This window comes from Zalophus californianus, chromosome 15, assembly GCF_009762305.2.
Source record: "Zalophus californianus isolate mZalCal1 chromosome 15, mZalCal1.pri.v2, whole genome shotgun sequence".
Classification (NCBI taxonomy): domain Eukaryota; kingdom Metazoa; phylum Chordata; class Mammalia; order Carnivora; family Otariidae; genus Zalophus; species Zalophus californianus.
This window is the reverse complement of record NC_045609.1, coordinates 54169675-54185185: the sequence shown is the minus strand read 5'-3', so window position 1 is coordinate 54185185 and position 15511 is coordinate 54169675. Positions and strand designations below refer to the sequence as shown.

At 41.9% G+C, this 15511-nt stretch overlaps 1 protein-coding gene across 6 annotated transcripts in view; it reads left to right on the top strand.

The window, feature by feature from the left end:
* Positions 1–15511, top strand: part of MYOF (myoferlin) — a 153764-nt gene that overhangs the window by 75765 nt on the left and 62488 nt on the right. For all 6 annotated transcript variants that reach the window (XR_003518662.2, XM_027587430.1, XM_027587404.1 and 3 more), the window contains 5 exons: positions 336–460; positions 1612–1728; positions 11507–11684; positions 13100–13224; positions 15404–15510. Coding sequence is in view for 5 of the 6 variants with exons in the window: in XM_027587430.1 (XP_027443231.1) it covers positions 336–460; positions 1612–1728; positions 11507–11684; positions 13100–13224; positions 15404–15510 (652 nt within the window). In the remaining variant the exon portion in view is untranslated. The remainder of the gene's footprint in view (positions 1–335; positions 461–1611; positions 1729–11506; positions 11685–13099; positions 13225–15403; position 15511) is intronic.

The window sequence follows — 15511 nt, the reverse complement described above, 5'->3', positions numbered from 1 at the left end:
CCCAATTACCAATGACACATTTAATACAATTCCACTTATAAACTTGCAAAAAATGTGAAGATCAACTTGTCTTATTATTCTTTCATTTGAATAGCATTATCTTTCTGTAATAATAAGTTTACCTGAACTACCCCCAAAATGTTTTTTATTTAATGTTTTATAGCAATGAGAAAAGGGAAATACAGCAAGTCTCACAAGTGCTTATAATTTGTGCTAATACAACTAACTCACAAATTAGAGGAAAATACTCTCACTAAGCTAACTAATAACTAATATTTATTTCAATAGATTGAGTGTTAAAAACCTCAAATCTAATAATGGTGTTATTCCCTCAGCAAATACAGGAGAAACAGAGATGGGCTTTGTTCCAACATTTGGACCTTGTTACTTGAATCTTTATGGAAGCCCCAGAGAGTACACAGGATTCCCAGACCCCTATGATGAGCTAAATACTGGAAAGGTGAGTTTCTCAATTAACGTTTGTTATTAATGAACACTGATTAATGTGATTCTTTCTTATAATGCTTATAATTAATTCTCATATCTAGGGGACTCACACACACACTCACACACAAATAGACCCCACACGCAACTGATCAAGGGTTGGAGGACAAAAGTCCCATGCTCCTCAAGTCTTTGAATGCAAGGTTAGGAGAGGATCCTGGAGACCATCTAATTTGGCAATTACGAATGCACAGCATGGTCATTCCCCCTGGTCCTGCACTTAGGGCAGGTGTCTGTGATCAGTGCTGTCTCTTTCCTAATAAGCAAATGTGTTGCCTCAGAATTCTGTTCAATACTGTGTTCTGGGAATGTACCAAATGATTGGAGGTGACATGCCCGAAGAAACTGTTCACTATCCCCAATCCGATCCAACCTCTTCATTTTATAGATGAGGATATGGAGGCCCAGAGGTGGGAAATGCTCTTTCCAGCACATTAGAAGTAATGTCTTAGAGTCAGCTCTCAAGGCCCAAGAAAGGGACTGTGGTAGAGACAAAGCCCTGAGGGGGCAGGGCTAAAAACTGGCTATGGAGGGGGGAGCCTTCCCTTCCTTTCCAGAAAATTCTCTTGCCAGCACTGCTAGGTATGGAGGGAGGAGTATCTGCTCTTCATCCTCATGCTCAGCCGCACCCAGAACATCTTCCTCTTTTATTTCCTGGCTACTCAGAGACTTGCCCTGGTTGCCAACATGGCAGCCTTCCCTTCCTGAAAAGAGGCAGGAGGAGCCAAGTTGACGCAGATAAACGCAGAGCTGCTCTACTAAAGTAGAGTGAGGGAGATTTTGAGTACCTTCCACTCCCACCCTCAGCCTCCGGAAACCTCTTCAGGATTCAGAGCATGGCTTGAAAGCCTCTGACCTCAGTCATGGCTAAGATCCCTTTCAGCCCGGGCTCCCCTGGCTCTCTTTGGGATCCTTCCTCAAGTCACTGACTTTTCTTGCAGATACCAGAGACCTGAATCCAACTGAGAGTGTTACTGACTGACTGATTTTGGAGGTTAGGGCCATGGAAAGGAAACACAAAGCTGTAGCTGGATGAGCCTGACTAGAGAGAGTTCTTTTTGCTGGTGTTCACACCTAGAGGAATAATCCTGTGTTGTTGCCTTTCAGGGGGAAGGAGTTGCCTACAGAGGCAGAATCTTGATTGAATTAAGCACTTTCCTTGAAAAGACACCACCAGACAAAAAGCTTGAGCCCATTTCAAATGATGACCTGCTGGTTGTGGAGGTAACTGTTGGGGGTGTGGATGATGCTTGGTATGGAAAAGGGTATGTTAGAGGATTGGTGGCGGGCTGGCTCATACTGGCCTGCCTCAGCAAGTGGGGACATACAGGAACTGAAGGGTCAGCTGTGACAGAGTTGGAGAGAGACCTGAGTCATAGCAAGGACCTCTTGATCTATTTAACGCACTCTTGATCTATCTAAAATAGTCCTATGTGAGTGAGGACATTTGCTTCATCTTTTGTGATGTTAATACCCTGCTGAAAACTGGCAAGAGTAATGATACCTCCAAACCCCGTTGGCCCGTTTGCCAATTGGGATTATTATGTGGTCATGGGGAGGTGGCCACAAGAGCCATCCCAAATGACATAGGTGCTACCGCTAATCATTTCCACTTTCAGAAGGAGGCATATCTCAGGCTTCCCAGCATGTGAGGCATGTTTATATTAATGCCCACATTACAACAGCTCTGAGCCCCGTTCCTCCTTGAAGACAGGAAGTCTTCCAAATTCACCTCCCCAACCATTTCTTCTTCTTTTTTAATCAGCTCTTTCCCCTCTATGGAGACAACTTATGTATAACATGCATGATCCATATGGTAGAGAGCTACAGATGTAGTTTTTTCCTAGTAAATTCAAATGTCAATGTTATTAACTCAAGGCAACAAATACCAAAAGAAGAATATTATTATCATGAAACTGTTAAATGCCCCATTTTTTCTTGTCTATTAATTGATATCTATAATACAGATTTGTTAACATACGTGATGGACAGCCCGATATTAAATTAGCCCTGTCTCTATTGCTCACTAAATCATTTCCAACACATCCTATACCATTATTATGGGCTTTTAAAATATATATTATTCTAGTTTATTTTTATTTTTTAACTTCAAAAAAATTAACACATAGCACTGTATAAGCTTAAGGTGTGCAGTGTGTTGCTGTGGTATATTTATGTACTGAAATATGATTATCACTGTAGTGTTTGCTAACACTTCCATCACGTCACATAATTATAATTTCTTTTTCATGGTGGGAACATTTCAGATCTAGTCTCTCAGCAACTTTGAAGTATGTGATACAATATCATGGACTATAATCACCATGCTGTACAATAGATACCCAGAACTTATTTCTCTCCTAACTGCTAGTTTGTACACTTTGACCAACATCTTCCCAACTCCCCCAACCCCTGGTAACCACTCTTCTACTCTCTGTTTTTATGAGTTTGGGTTTTTTAGATTCCACATATACGTGCTTTCTCTGTCTGATTTATCTCACTTAGCATAATGCCCTCGGGGTCCATCCATGTTGTCACAAGTGACAAGATTTCCTTTCTCGTGGTTAAATAATATTCCATTGTGTATATGTATACCACATCTTCCCCCATCTATTTCTGAGAATCCTGTGTTGATGCTTACATGTTCCAGAAATCTGAATTTTTTGCCAGAGCAGCCGGCTCACTGATGCCCCTTTGCCCAGAGCCACTCCTTGCTGGATCCCACCCCCCCACCACCACCCAACAAGCATCTTCAGGCTGCTTCCCTCCTCTTACTGTCCATTCCAAGCATGGGATAGAACCTTCTCTTATTTCCCCCACATTACATCAGAGACCAAACAGCAACTTCAGAAAAGCTTTTACCTCCAGTCTGGGACAAGAGTAGGGATGCACAGTGAAATGAATAACTTGAAGCAGCTGCTAAAGGTGGCTCATCTCAAAGCCATTGGGCTCACACCAGCTTTCTGGGTCTCTCACAGTTGGTCTCCCTGTCTCTCTCCAGCCTGCTTCCTTGTGGCAGCACTCAGCTCCCCATCTTTCCCTACCCCCAGCACCACCCTGTACACATGGCCACCTCAGAGTCCATGTCCAACTGCCAAGGGTTCCCAACCAAACAAGGCTTTCTTCTTCCTTCTAGGAGTCTCATGTCTGCCTGTTATGAAATTTGTGCCTTTTAGGATGATTGACCTGGAGAATATCCTCTCCTTTTAGAGGAAACTCTCCCTCCCCCTACCCCACAGCACTGTGGCCTTGTTCGTTGACTCCCAAGAAGACAATATTAGGACGTTAGAGTCCAAAGCAGTATACTCGGGATTTTTCAGTCCTGGTATGTTTGGAACATCAATAGTCCAGTTATTCATGAGCCACACAGGTTTTAATTCAGTGCCTTTGTCTTTTCTAAAGAGAAAGATTGTGCTGCACATTCTTTCATAGGTTACCTCTGTTTCCAACCCTCAGGCTCGGGAAGCCTGCCACCAGCAAGCCATGGGGCATCAGTCTAACTTCACACAAGGAAAGGAATGCTTCTCCCCCTACATGAGCACACATTAGAACATAGTCCTGGCTAAAACATATGCTTCACACTTCATGTTACCAAATAGGACAGTTGAATTCAGGTTATTTAAATTGTGAAAGAACCCTGGTAGGTATTTGTTTTATATTATAGTAAAGGTCTATCTATCCAAGCAATTTTCCTAAAGCGAAGCAGTGTTCTGCCTTGACTGTGAATTCATCTCTCTACTTGTAGAATCAGAAATTACCTCGAATTTTTAAGTCACAGTTTTCCCAGTTTTTATTAATGTACCCAATAAAAAATTTAGGGCAGTTTTTTGTTGTTGTTGTTTCTTTTGTTTCATTTTTTTTTTTTCTTCCTGAATCATCCTCTTAAGCAAGTGGCCATACAGGCCAGGTTATTACAATAACTCTTGGGAGATAAGTCTTCAAGAAGTTATCAAGTCTCTCTCCATCACTCGACTCGTTATCCCCCTACCTATCCCTACTGATGTACAGACACATAAATAATACCATTTGTGACTTCTAATACTAATCCCGAAGTTTCTGATGTGTGGTCAGGAGTGATTTTGCTGAGGTGAGAATTTCAATCAGCTGTGCAGGAAGGCAAGTGCTGGTGAGTGCACCTCGCCAGCCCCCCAGCATGCGTGTCCGTGAGAGTGAGGCTCGGTGCTTCTCTCTTCCCGACAGTGGTGCACAACTCTTACTTAGGTCTGAAGGAGTCCCCCAGTGTTTTCAGTTAGTTTGTTACATTCCATGGAGGTAATAATAGAGTACTGGGTTATCCTTGAATTTTAGAGCTTGCTGTGATCTTAGGAACATCATCCTTGCAAATGATAAATCTGCCATAGCACAGTAACAAAGGGGACCATTGAAGACCTTGAGTGCTGGGCTTATCCTGACTTTTCAAACCTTACTCCTGCCAGAATAGGACATAAACCAGGAATTATCTCTAGAAGAAATGTATGCTGCAGAATCACGCCATGTAAACTCATTTTGGTTTGGTGTTTTCACTTGTTAAAGAGACACAGAGCCAAAAGCAACAGGTTTCCCTGGTCAGGAAGGTCCTGGTCGGAGTCTTTCTCTCCACCCCACAGCACCATCAACTCGGAAGTCCAGGAATTGTAACAGATCTTAAGAACAAATTTAGAAAAGGGAAAAAAGAAAAAGAGAGGGTGGGTGGGAAAATGGAGCAGCTTACATTTACTTACCATTTACTGCGAGGATCATGCAAGAGAATGGCTAGAAACCACCCAAAGGCCTCCATGGAGACAGCTGGTATGGCATGGGTGGTTCTGGACTTGAATCTTTACAGATCAGCTCTTGAGGAGGCCAGCTGGAACTTGGGCTTAGGCAGAAATGCTGTCATGGGTTCTTGGCAATTACTGTGCCTCTTTTGCTGTGTTCTGTCACCAGAACACAATTTAAGTCCATGATCCTTCTTTTTATTTTAAGCACTCATAATAGAGGCGGGGTGGGAGAAGGGATGGAAGAGGCTCAACAAAGTATGGCAACTAGAATGCAAAACCAAATTAATTTTTTTACTCCAAATAATTAAACGCGTACAAACAAAGCATAGGTCATAAATTTAGTAAAAATAAAAGCAAAAAAAAAAACACCCTAAAAACAATCAACGATATACAGTATCCACAGTATATGTCACTCATATAAAAGAATGCCTCTTTAAAAACTGAAATAGAAAACAGAGTTAGTTTTCTTTGATCCAAATATTAAACCCAGACAGAAAAATGGCTTATGTCATAAATTTAATAAAAGCAAAAATGAAATCTCTACACCAAAATCCCAGTAACATTAAAAAGCAGGAGAGGGGCTGAGATTCTGGACTTAGCCACAGTTCAGGCAACCAGGAGACTCATAAGAGGGTGAGGTGAGCAGATTTGCATAAGCACCAGGAGGATTAATGAGAGCTGTCAGCCTAGAAGGTTGATCCTGACCCTTTTCCCATTTCCAAAAATCCTGCGTTCCCGAGCATAGGCAAGTAATGAAACTTCCAGTAGCGCTGAAGAGGGCAACTTCCTTGCTGTAAGATAATAGTACTAGTATTTGCTCTTTGACCCTGGTTCCTGACACTGAGCTCCTAAATCTCTTGGGATTTCCTGGGTATTAGGAGAGTCCTTTCTTCTAATGAGGTGACTCATGGGCTCTTAGATGGAGGCTGTTCCTGAAAAAGACCAAGCCATGATTAGAAGCTTGGAACTTTCTGCCACACCTCCTGTTCTCAAGAGAGGGGCTAGAAATTGAGTTAATGATCAGTCATACTTATGTGATGAAGCCACCATAGAAATCCCAAAAATACGGGATTCAGAGAGCTTCTGGGTTGGTGAACACATACAGGTTTTGGGAGAGTGTTGTGCGCGAGACCTCTTGGCCCTTCCACATACCATGCCCAACACAGCTCTTCCATCTGGGTATCCATCTGTAACCTTTAGCGTAGCCTCTTTTAATAAACTGGTAAACAGTAAGTAAACTGTTATCCTGAGTTTTGTGAGCTGCTCTAGCAAGTTAATCGAACCTGAGGAGGAAGTCATGGGAACCTCCAATTTATAGCTGACAGCTCAGAACCAGGACTTTCGATTGGCATCTAAAGTGGGGGAGGGGCAGTCTTGTGGGACTGAGCCCTTAATGTGTCTCCAGGTAGACAGTGTCAGTATTAAGTTGTAGGACACCCAACTGGTGTCGCAGAATTGCTTGGTGTGGGAAAATGCCCCACACGTCTGTGTCAAAAGTGTTGAGAGTGTGGTAGTCCTCTGAGAGTAAAGGAGGAACACAGGAGGGAGAGTGAATTTTTCCAGCTCAGTTGCCAAAGAGCCCTGAGCTGCCCCACCTCCTTAGAACCAAACCTGGCCTCTTGCTCCAGTCAAGGGACCCTTCCAAGAGATGCAGTGGGGCTCAACCTGCCACTTCCCTAAGGAATCAGGCAGTTAGAAGATCAAGTGTTGCCTATCCAGACACCTGCTGGCTTCTGGAACCTCAGCCCGGCCACTGAAGGACCCCACTGATTTGTCTCCACCATCTGGGATCTGTTTCTAGACCACATCCTTCCTGCTCCTTCCCAGTCTTTTTGCGTGGGACCCGACATACTTTGGGAGCATTTTATAAACATGCTTTCTGTCTTCTATTCAATTAGAACCTCCTTGAGTTCTCCCATTAGTCTGGCCTACAGAAGTGCTTAATATATATTTGCTTGAAATAGCGCATCCAGATTCTTCAGCCAGCTCCACCACTGGTCAGCCATCCTTAGTAAAACAGAACAAAAAGGTGGCAGGTTCGGCAGTTTTCTTTGGCACAGTCTCCTTGCCACTAGCCCTTAATGTCCCATGCCTGGTGGTCCCACAGCTACTTTTTAGAGCTGTTGTTACCCCTTCTCAGTATTCTGCTTGACAAAAATGACCCCCTTCCCCAAATTTACTCCTGAAACTCTACCCTATACCACCTCCATCTACAACATGCACTGGTCTTTGATGATTAGAAAGAGAGCCCCAAGGCCCTACAGAGTCAAAGAAACATCCATCAGTGTTCAATAGATTATAATTTACATTCTTGAACTTTCCCTGTTATGAGCAGTTTTGCCCCAAGGCTACTCAGGGAACCAAAGCTGAGGCTCCAGACTTCTCTAAACTATGTTGATTGTTCCTTCTTCTCTCTACCTCTTTGAGCCCAGAAGGCAGGGTGGGGGGAGGGGCAGTGGGAAAGGGCTGGGGGAAGACCGGAATTCTGAGCTGCACTAGTTGAGAGCCTGGCTTTGGGGCACGTGAGCAGATAGTAGATCACCTGCCCCTTGTGGAGTTTGGACCTGCAAAGTGGTCCAAGGAGCTGCTCCATCTTGAGCGGCTTGCTCACAGTGTGTCCGATCTGTTGGGAGGTATGGTGATGGTCAGAACCCAAATTACTGTCTTATAGCTCAAACTCTCCAGGGTGAGGGTCCTATCAGGGCTTCTGAAGGTGACTCTAAGCTATGCTCAGGAAAATCCAGGGAGATCTAATGGAATTATGGCCACATAGAGGTGTGCAAGGCAGAGCCAGCCCAGCCAAAAGTGGCATCCCCACCCCTTCCAGAGCCTCCCCAGGCACCTTCTCTCTTCTCTGCAGCCCCTGCATTAGCAGATGGCTCCAGCTTCAATGCTCATGATCGTTTCTGGGCCCTGACTTAAGCCCCAAATTATGTTTCATATTTTTGCTCTTTCCCTTCTCTTATATCATCCCAGATGGTTTATGAAAAAGCAGCTATGCTGTATCTTTAGGTTCTGACTAATACAAGTAACTTCCTACTTTCTAATTTCACCAAACCCAGACTTCTCATAGCATTCCTGAACCATGGATAGTTCTGGAGAATTAGGCTTACTACTTAGTGTGTACTTAAGGGGACTCCTGACAAGTGACAAAAGTCTCCGACACCCTTTCTACCAAAGTGACAGCGGACTAATGAAGGGACGTTTTTGAATTCACAGTGCTAGGCAGAGCCTCTGGGATGTGGGGCCCAGCTATAAGTATATTTTAAAGCCCCTCAGGTGATTCAATATGCAGCTAAGATTTCAAACCAATGTTTTGGAAAGACTTTCAAAAAAGATTGAGATGCAGAGGGATTTCTGATGAAATCCTATTGAAGGTTTCCATTATACCATGTCAAAAATTCCTTTAACCAAAATGGAGATGTTGTAATAGTGGAACATCCTGGGGTTCTTCAAGACCACAAACTACAGTCACTGTCAGATGTTCTTAAAAAAGTCCTCAAGAAGTTAAAAATAAAATTACCATGTGATCCAGAAATCCACTGCTGTGAATATACCTGAAAGAATTGAAAGAATTGAAAGCAGGGACTCAAATGGGAATTTGTACACCCATGTTCATAGCAGCATTCTTCACAGTAAACAAAAGGTAGAAGCAATCCATGGATAGTAGTCCATCGATAGATGAATGGATAAACCAATGTAAGAAGTACACGCTGCTAAATTGACTATACAAGGGCCATGGACAGATGGTGGCTCTGATGTCTTGGCAGCCTCTATAAGCAAACCAGAACGTAAGCCTATAAATGCCTCAAGGTTAAGAAATCAAAACCAGGGGCGCCTGGGTGACTCAGTCGGTTAAGCGTCTGCCTTCGGCTCAGGTCATGATCCTGGAATCCCAGGATCAAGTCCCGCATCGGGGACTCCTCGCTGAGCAGGGAGCTTGCTTCTCCCTCTCCCTCTAACCCTACCCCCCCCCCAGCTTGTCCTCTCTCTCTCTCAAATAAATAAATAAAATCTTAAAAAAAAAGAAAAAGAAAAAGAAATCAAAACCAAAGGACAACAAATAGCAATTAACCAGCTAGGCTTTCCCAAATAATGCACCCACTTAAGCTATAGCCAATCAAATAATTTACTTGTCTTCCTTCCACATTTGCTCTCTAAAAGTCTTTCCCCTGGGTCCTGCAGGTGGAGCACTCTTAGCCACTTCTGCTTTGTCACCGCCCAGTCAAATATATGTTTGCTCAAATAAAATCTTAAAAATTTTAATATACCTCAGTTTATCTTTCAGCAGTACGATGCAGAATTATTCGGTCTTAAAGATGAAGGAAACTCTGACACATGCTGCAGCATGACTAAACCTTGGAGACATTACACTAAGTAAAATAAGGCAGTCACAAAAGGACAAATATTGTTTGATTCCACTTACATGAGATACCCAGAGGAGTCAAACTCATAGAAACAGAAAGTAGGTGGGAATGGGGAGTTGGGGTTTAATGGGTACAAGGTTTCCATTTTGTAAGATACAACGACTTCTGTGGATGGATGGTGGTGATGGTTACACAGTGTGAATGAATGTCCCTCATGCCACCAAACTGGACACTTTTTTTTTTTTGATATTTCTTTTATTTTTATTTTTTTATTATGTTAATCACCAAACTGGACACTTCTAAACATGGTTTAGATGGTGAATTTTATGTTATGTGTGTTTTACCACAATTTAAGAAAAGAAGTTTTTGAAACTATTGTCTAAGTACTTCTGTAAATGCAAGAACACGTTCTTATACAAGGCAGAAGACCTACCCATGATTGTGATTCATTTAATAGAATAAAGGCCATGGTATGAATGAATAACAAAAGAAAGGAAAATCAGTTAATAAATATCCTACAGGGATCAAGTAATTTTTGTTAGCTTCCCAGAGGTGAAAAGTGTCATTACTTTGATACTTAGATTATGGCATACAAATTGGTAGCAAGGTAGGAATGCATAAAGGCAAATCCAACAACAAAAAAAAGTCATCATATGCCAAAGTTTGATAGCAATGTGGTTTCCAGATCTCAAATGGAAGGACTACAGATCTGGGAGTTCCTTCTCTAAGGATTTCCATACTAAACTTGCTATGGTGAGAATTTGTCATACAATTTATTATCACTCATGGCTCTCCATGAGTTCTCTAGTGAAGCAGGTAGCCAATGTGCCTACACTATAGTAACTACTATATAGTCTCACCCCCAAGCTGGGCAAGTGTCTACAGAGACTGGGTGCCAACAGGGACCCGGAAAGGCTCTAGATGTGGACAGTATTAAGTGGCAGAATGCCTAGGACATAATGCAATACAGCAATTTAAACCATTGCATGGCTCTGTTTGACTAAAGAAGGCAAGGTACCCAAAGATCAGTGGGGATATGATCCACAAAGAAGGAGAGATGCCATCTGAGCAAGGATTTGGGGAAGGAAGTAGAGTCAAGTGACTTTATGTGCCCAGATGAAGGAAGGCCTGAAGGGCTCATGGTCATGCCTGCTAGGCTGAAAGATCCTCAGTGTGGTCATTGTTGGCCCTCTGTTCGGCTCCCTCACATACACATACACTCAGTAAGCCAGTAGTTCTTTTAAAAAGAAAGAAAGGAAAAAAAAGGTTGATTTCTATTTCAGAAAACAGAAAAATAAGTTCACCTAAATTCACTTATTTTTAAAATCTTACATTAAAAATCTTTATTAAAAAAATCTTTGTTTTTGATTAGAAAATTAATAATAATTCAAACAATTAAAAAGGTAGAAAGTGAGGTTAGCCATAATCGCTCTACCTTCCCCAATGTAACTGTTAACAATTTTATTTCTATTCTTCCAGACTTCCTTCATGCATATGCCAATATTAAAATATATATTCAATGGGTTCACCTAAAAGTGTCTTTTTTCCATGTTTGCACATGTGGATCTACCTGTCTTTTTATTAACTTTATTCTGTTATATGAATGTAACATAATTTGTTTAACCGGTGACTTATTGATAAACATTTGTATTTTCATTTTTTCTCTATTTCAGTCAGCACTGCCGTGAACATCCTGGTACTTCTATCTTTGCCCACTTGAATGAGTACAAGAGAAACTGCTAGATTTAAGAACATTTTCTACTGACATTTAATTCAACACTAATTATTAGGTTTAAGATACACCTGCTAGAAACCCACATAAAAATAAGAGCAAAACAAGTTTCACTGAGCCTCATGTCTACTCATACTTTATAGAAATACCAACGAAGACGGAAGTATAGCCTGTCTGCAGTGTTCCATTCAGCCACCATGTTGCAAGATGTTGGCGAGGCCATTCAGTTTGAAGTCAGCATTGGGAACTATGGCAACAAGTTTGACACAACTTGTAAGCCTTTGGCATCAACCACTCAATACAGCCGTGCCGTATTTGATGGTAGGATTCAGTCTAACCATCTCTCCTTATGTGTTTACAGTGGGTGCACCACAGGACAAGAAGCACCCGGCATATTCTCCCTTTGGCAGCCATTATGTTCAGCATATGCTTTGTGGGAAGAAAAGGTTGAATGGGAAAGGGAGGTGTCTGGAGTTTAAGCACCTTCAAGATGGGTCAAACCCAGGAAGTCACAGGCTCTTTGCCAGGGTCTGAACCCTAGTTCCCTCTCCTATGTCCAACTTTCACGCTGGCTCTGCTTTGTAAAATCACAAGATGGCGACTTGCTGAACTCAGAGCTCCCCCAGATCAGCTCCAGCTCTGCCCAACTCCATCCAACTAAGCCCCAAACTACTCTTAGATTGAATAGTTGAAGTGAACGGGACTCTGGCTCAGGCCCTGGAAAATCCGGCTTCTGGTCTTCATTCTGTGAATCACTAGCACTGTGACCTTAGCCACATCACTTAATTGTAAACTTCAGTTTCAGCCTCTTCTCCGAAGTTGCTGTGAGGAGTGAATAGCTGTATTTGAACAAAGGTGGACGAGAAACAGTCCCTGCTTTTAAGGAGTTTACATTCTAATGTACAAAATAAGTCATAATAGAAAGCAGAGTATGAGAATTCTCTAGTGAAGGTTATCAACAAATGGTTTGTTTTTTTTTTTTTAAAGATTTTATTTATTTATTTGACAGAGAGAGACACAGTGAGAGAGGGAACACAAGCAGGGGGAGTGGGAGAGGGGGAAGCAGGCTTCCCACTGAGCAGGGAGCCCAATGCAGGGCTTGATCCCAGGACCCTGGGATCATGACCTGAGCGGAAGGCAGATGCTTAATGACTGAGCCACCCAGATGCCCCAACAAATGGTTTAAAAGTCTACAGAAAGGAGAAAGAAATTCCAATGGTATTGCCATAGTTTTTAACTAAATTCTGTACAAGCAGAGTTAAAAATATAAAATGTGCTAGAAAATGTTGGCTGATGATTCTTAACCATCGTAAGGTTCTAAGTAATACCAAACCCCATGTATCCAGCTAAGACTTTAGAAAACAGAAAATTCTCTCTCTTTTTTTTTTTGCCCCAATTTCAGCAAAAATATTTATTTAGAATAGCAGGTGCAGACACATACAATCTAACCTCCTGTGCCATGGATTTTCTGCTCCCATGTTACATGATCATCGGTGATGTTCAGACACCTGATCCTGAACCACTACCAGATCCTAAAATTGTTGTGTTCAGTTTACTAGGGTATTTTAGAGAGATTTTCAAAACAACTATCCCTCAGTTCCTTCAAATAAAACTTAAAAAACATCATCCCAAACCATTTCACATACAGATCAATGAGTTAGCCCCGTTTGCACATCTCTTAGTAAACATGTTGTTTAAGTGTCCAGTGTTCATTGACTCTCAATGTTCTACACCAGGGAACTACTATTATTACTTGCCTTGGGCCCACACAAAGCCAGTTGTTACCCTGACTTCATACTGGGAGGACATTAGTCATCGCCTGGATGCGGTGAACATTCTCCTAGCCATGGCAGAACGGCTGGTAAGTTTATCTTTTCTACATTTCCTTTCCACCAAACGGTAAATTCTGTGTTAGTTTTAGGCTAGACCCCTCTAACACAAGACCTCAGAATATAGTGATAAGCAAGATAAAAGCTATTTTGTAACAGTTGAGGTATGTGTTCCAAGCCTGGTATGGAGGTTCGGGAGTACCAGGGACCCAGACTCCTTCCCCCTTGTTTCTCTGCCACCACTAAGGGGTTGTCACTGTCTGCCTGGTGGAGGCGGCTCACCACTACACCTGCCCTCCAGCCTGAGGAAAGAGGAATGGGGAAGTAGATGACCCGGGCCTTTCCCTTGAAGGGAAAGACCCAGAAGTCACACACTTGACTTCTACTCATTCTCCATTGGCCAGAATCCAGTCACACAGCCACATCCTACTATAAGGGAATAGGGAAATGCAGTCTTATGCTTGGGTTGACAGATGGCCCGATAAAAGCCCTCTTACTGAGGAAGGTGGGGGTGGATACTGAAGTAGGAGCTCAACCCACAGTTTCTGCCACAGTGAGGTGTGGTGTGGAGAAGGGTTCATTCCAATAGAAACATGCAGCCCTTGGAACTTTACTGTTAAAGGAGTAAAAATCTCCTCTGTGGGACTAGGTGGGCTCAGAGGAACCAGAGCCTGACATTTTATACTTTTTGTAAACTAGAAGACCTTGTTTGGAGATTGGGGGTACTCTCTGGTAGAAACTGCCTAGATGGGCTATCTGTAATTTTCCATCTAGTTGACATTGATGAGAAGGGGCACATGGTTGGGATATTCTAAGTCAAAGATTCTAAATTACTTCTATCAGGTACTGATAAAATCCATCTGTTATTAGTGTTTTGATTTCCAAATTACCTTAGTATTAATTTTTTCTAAGATCTAACCTCTGTCAGGGCAGGACCAATATGTGTGGGGGTCCTCGAATATACCTCATCTAAGAGTCCATAGCAAAATCTAAAAATATTGTTTTGTGTTATAAAGACAGTATTGAAGGAGAATTGTAGGTTTAAGTCAACTTAAGCCTGATTGTTCACATAATAAAGCTGCAACTGATATGCAGTCTAGTTGTGGTATTAACTTCCAGTCCTCTGTTTTGAGGGAATTAGTAAAGAATTGGTCACCCCTCTATTCTGATTATGTTTTGGGTGTTCTTCAGCCTTATTCATCAACATTGACCACGCTGTCCATATTCCAGTGCTAATCTGGACGGGATGGTGGTTTCCCAGGATCAGGACTTTTGATCATCACGGAGGGCCCTCTCTCCATCTGTCTGTCAGCAGATGCTCAAAGTGACACAACAGGCAGTATGTTCCGGGCTCATCTTGTACTTACCTGCCCTAGCCCAAATCGCTGTTTTCCGAAGGAATTCTATTTCCTTTTAGTAAAAGAGCATGTAAGAACCAACATCTGGGTATTAGAATACTCACTACTATTTAGACGTCATTGCTTCCAGGCCTTCTCAGTGGACAGGCTTACACACGAGCATGCACACACACATTATTCACATGTCAGTTTATTTCTAGATCTCTCAATATATGAAAAGCAATGAATTTATAAGGATAATTCCAATTCCATTCTAATATCACAGGTTTATTCTAGTCTTCCCGATTTCTATAGTTCTACCTCCTTTCTCCAACAGTGAGAAACCTCATTTGCTCGTTTGTTAAATCCTAAAATCCATAGATAAACCACTGCAAAAAACAAACCAATTTAGAGTTTGATATGTTCATGGTTCTTTCTTTTTTTTAAACTGAGAGTCTATCATCAAAATATTGTGTTCAAAAGTTATTTGGGTTAGTTTGGTGTAGTTATGTTATTCATCTGTAATACAGGTCATTTGTTTCTTTTATATCCCATGTTGACATTCCTTCCCCCATCTTTGTTGGTTTTATTTTATTTCCTTTTTGAATACATAAAATATTTACATGGTTTCAAAGGTCAAAGGTATAGGAGAGATCGCCCAATTACTTGTACATGTCAGCATTGATTGCATTTTGAAGACAAGTAAATAGTGCTAAGCTATGGTGAGCATTTTTAAATGTAAAAAATTAAATGCTCTGGTTTTTCTGTTAAGTCTTTTGTGCATTTTTTTTCTTAAAGATAAACGTTAAATCTTTACTGAGTTTAAGGGCATGATGCACAATGACCAATTATTTCCTCGTTCCAAACTCTCCAGCAATTGAACCTAGAGGCTCTGAAATCAGGGGTGCAAGGTAAAGTTCCTGCAAGCCAGCTGGCCGAAATATGGTTGAAGCTGATCGATGAAGTTATAGAAGATACAAGG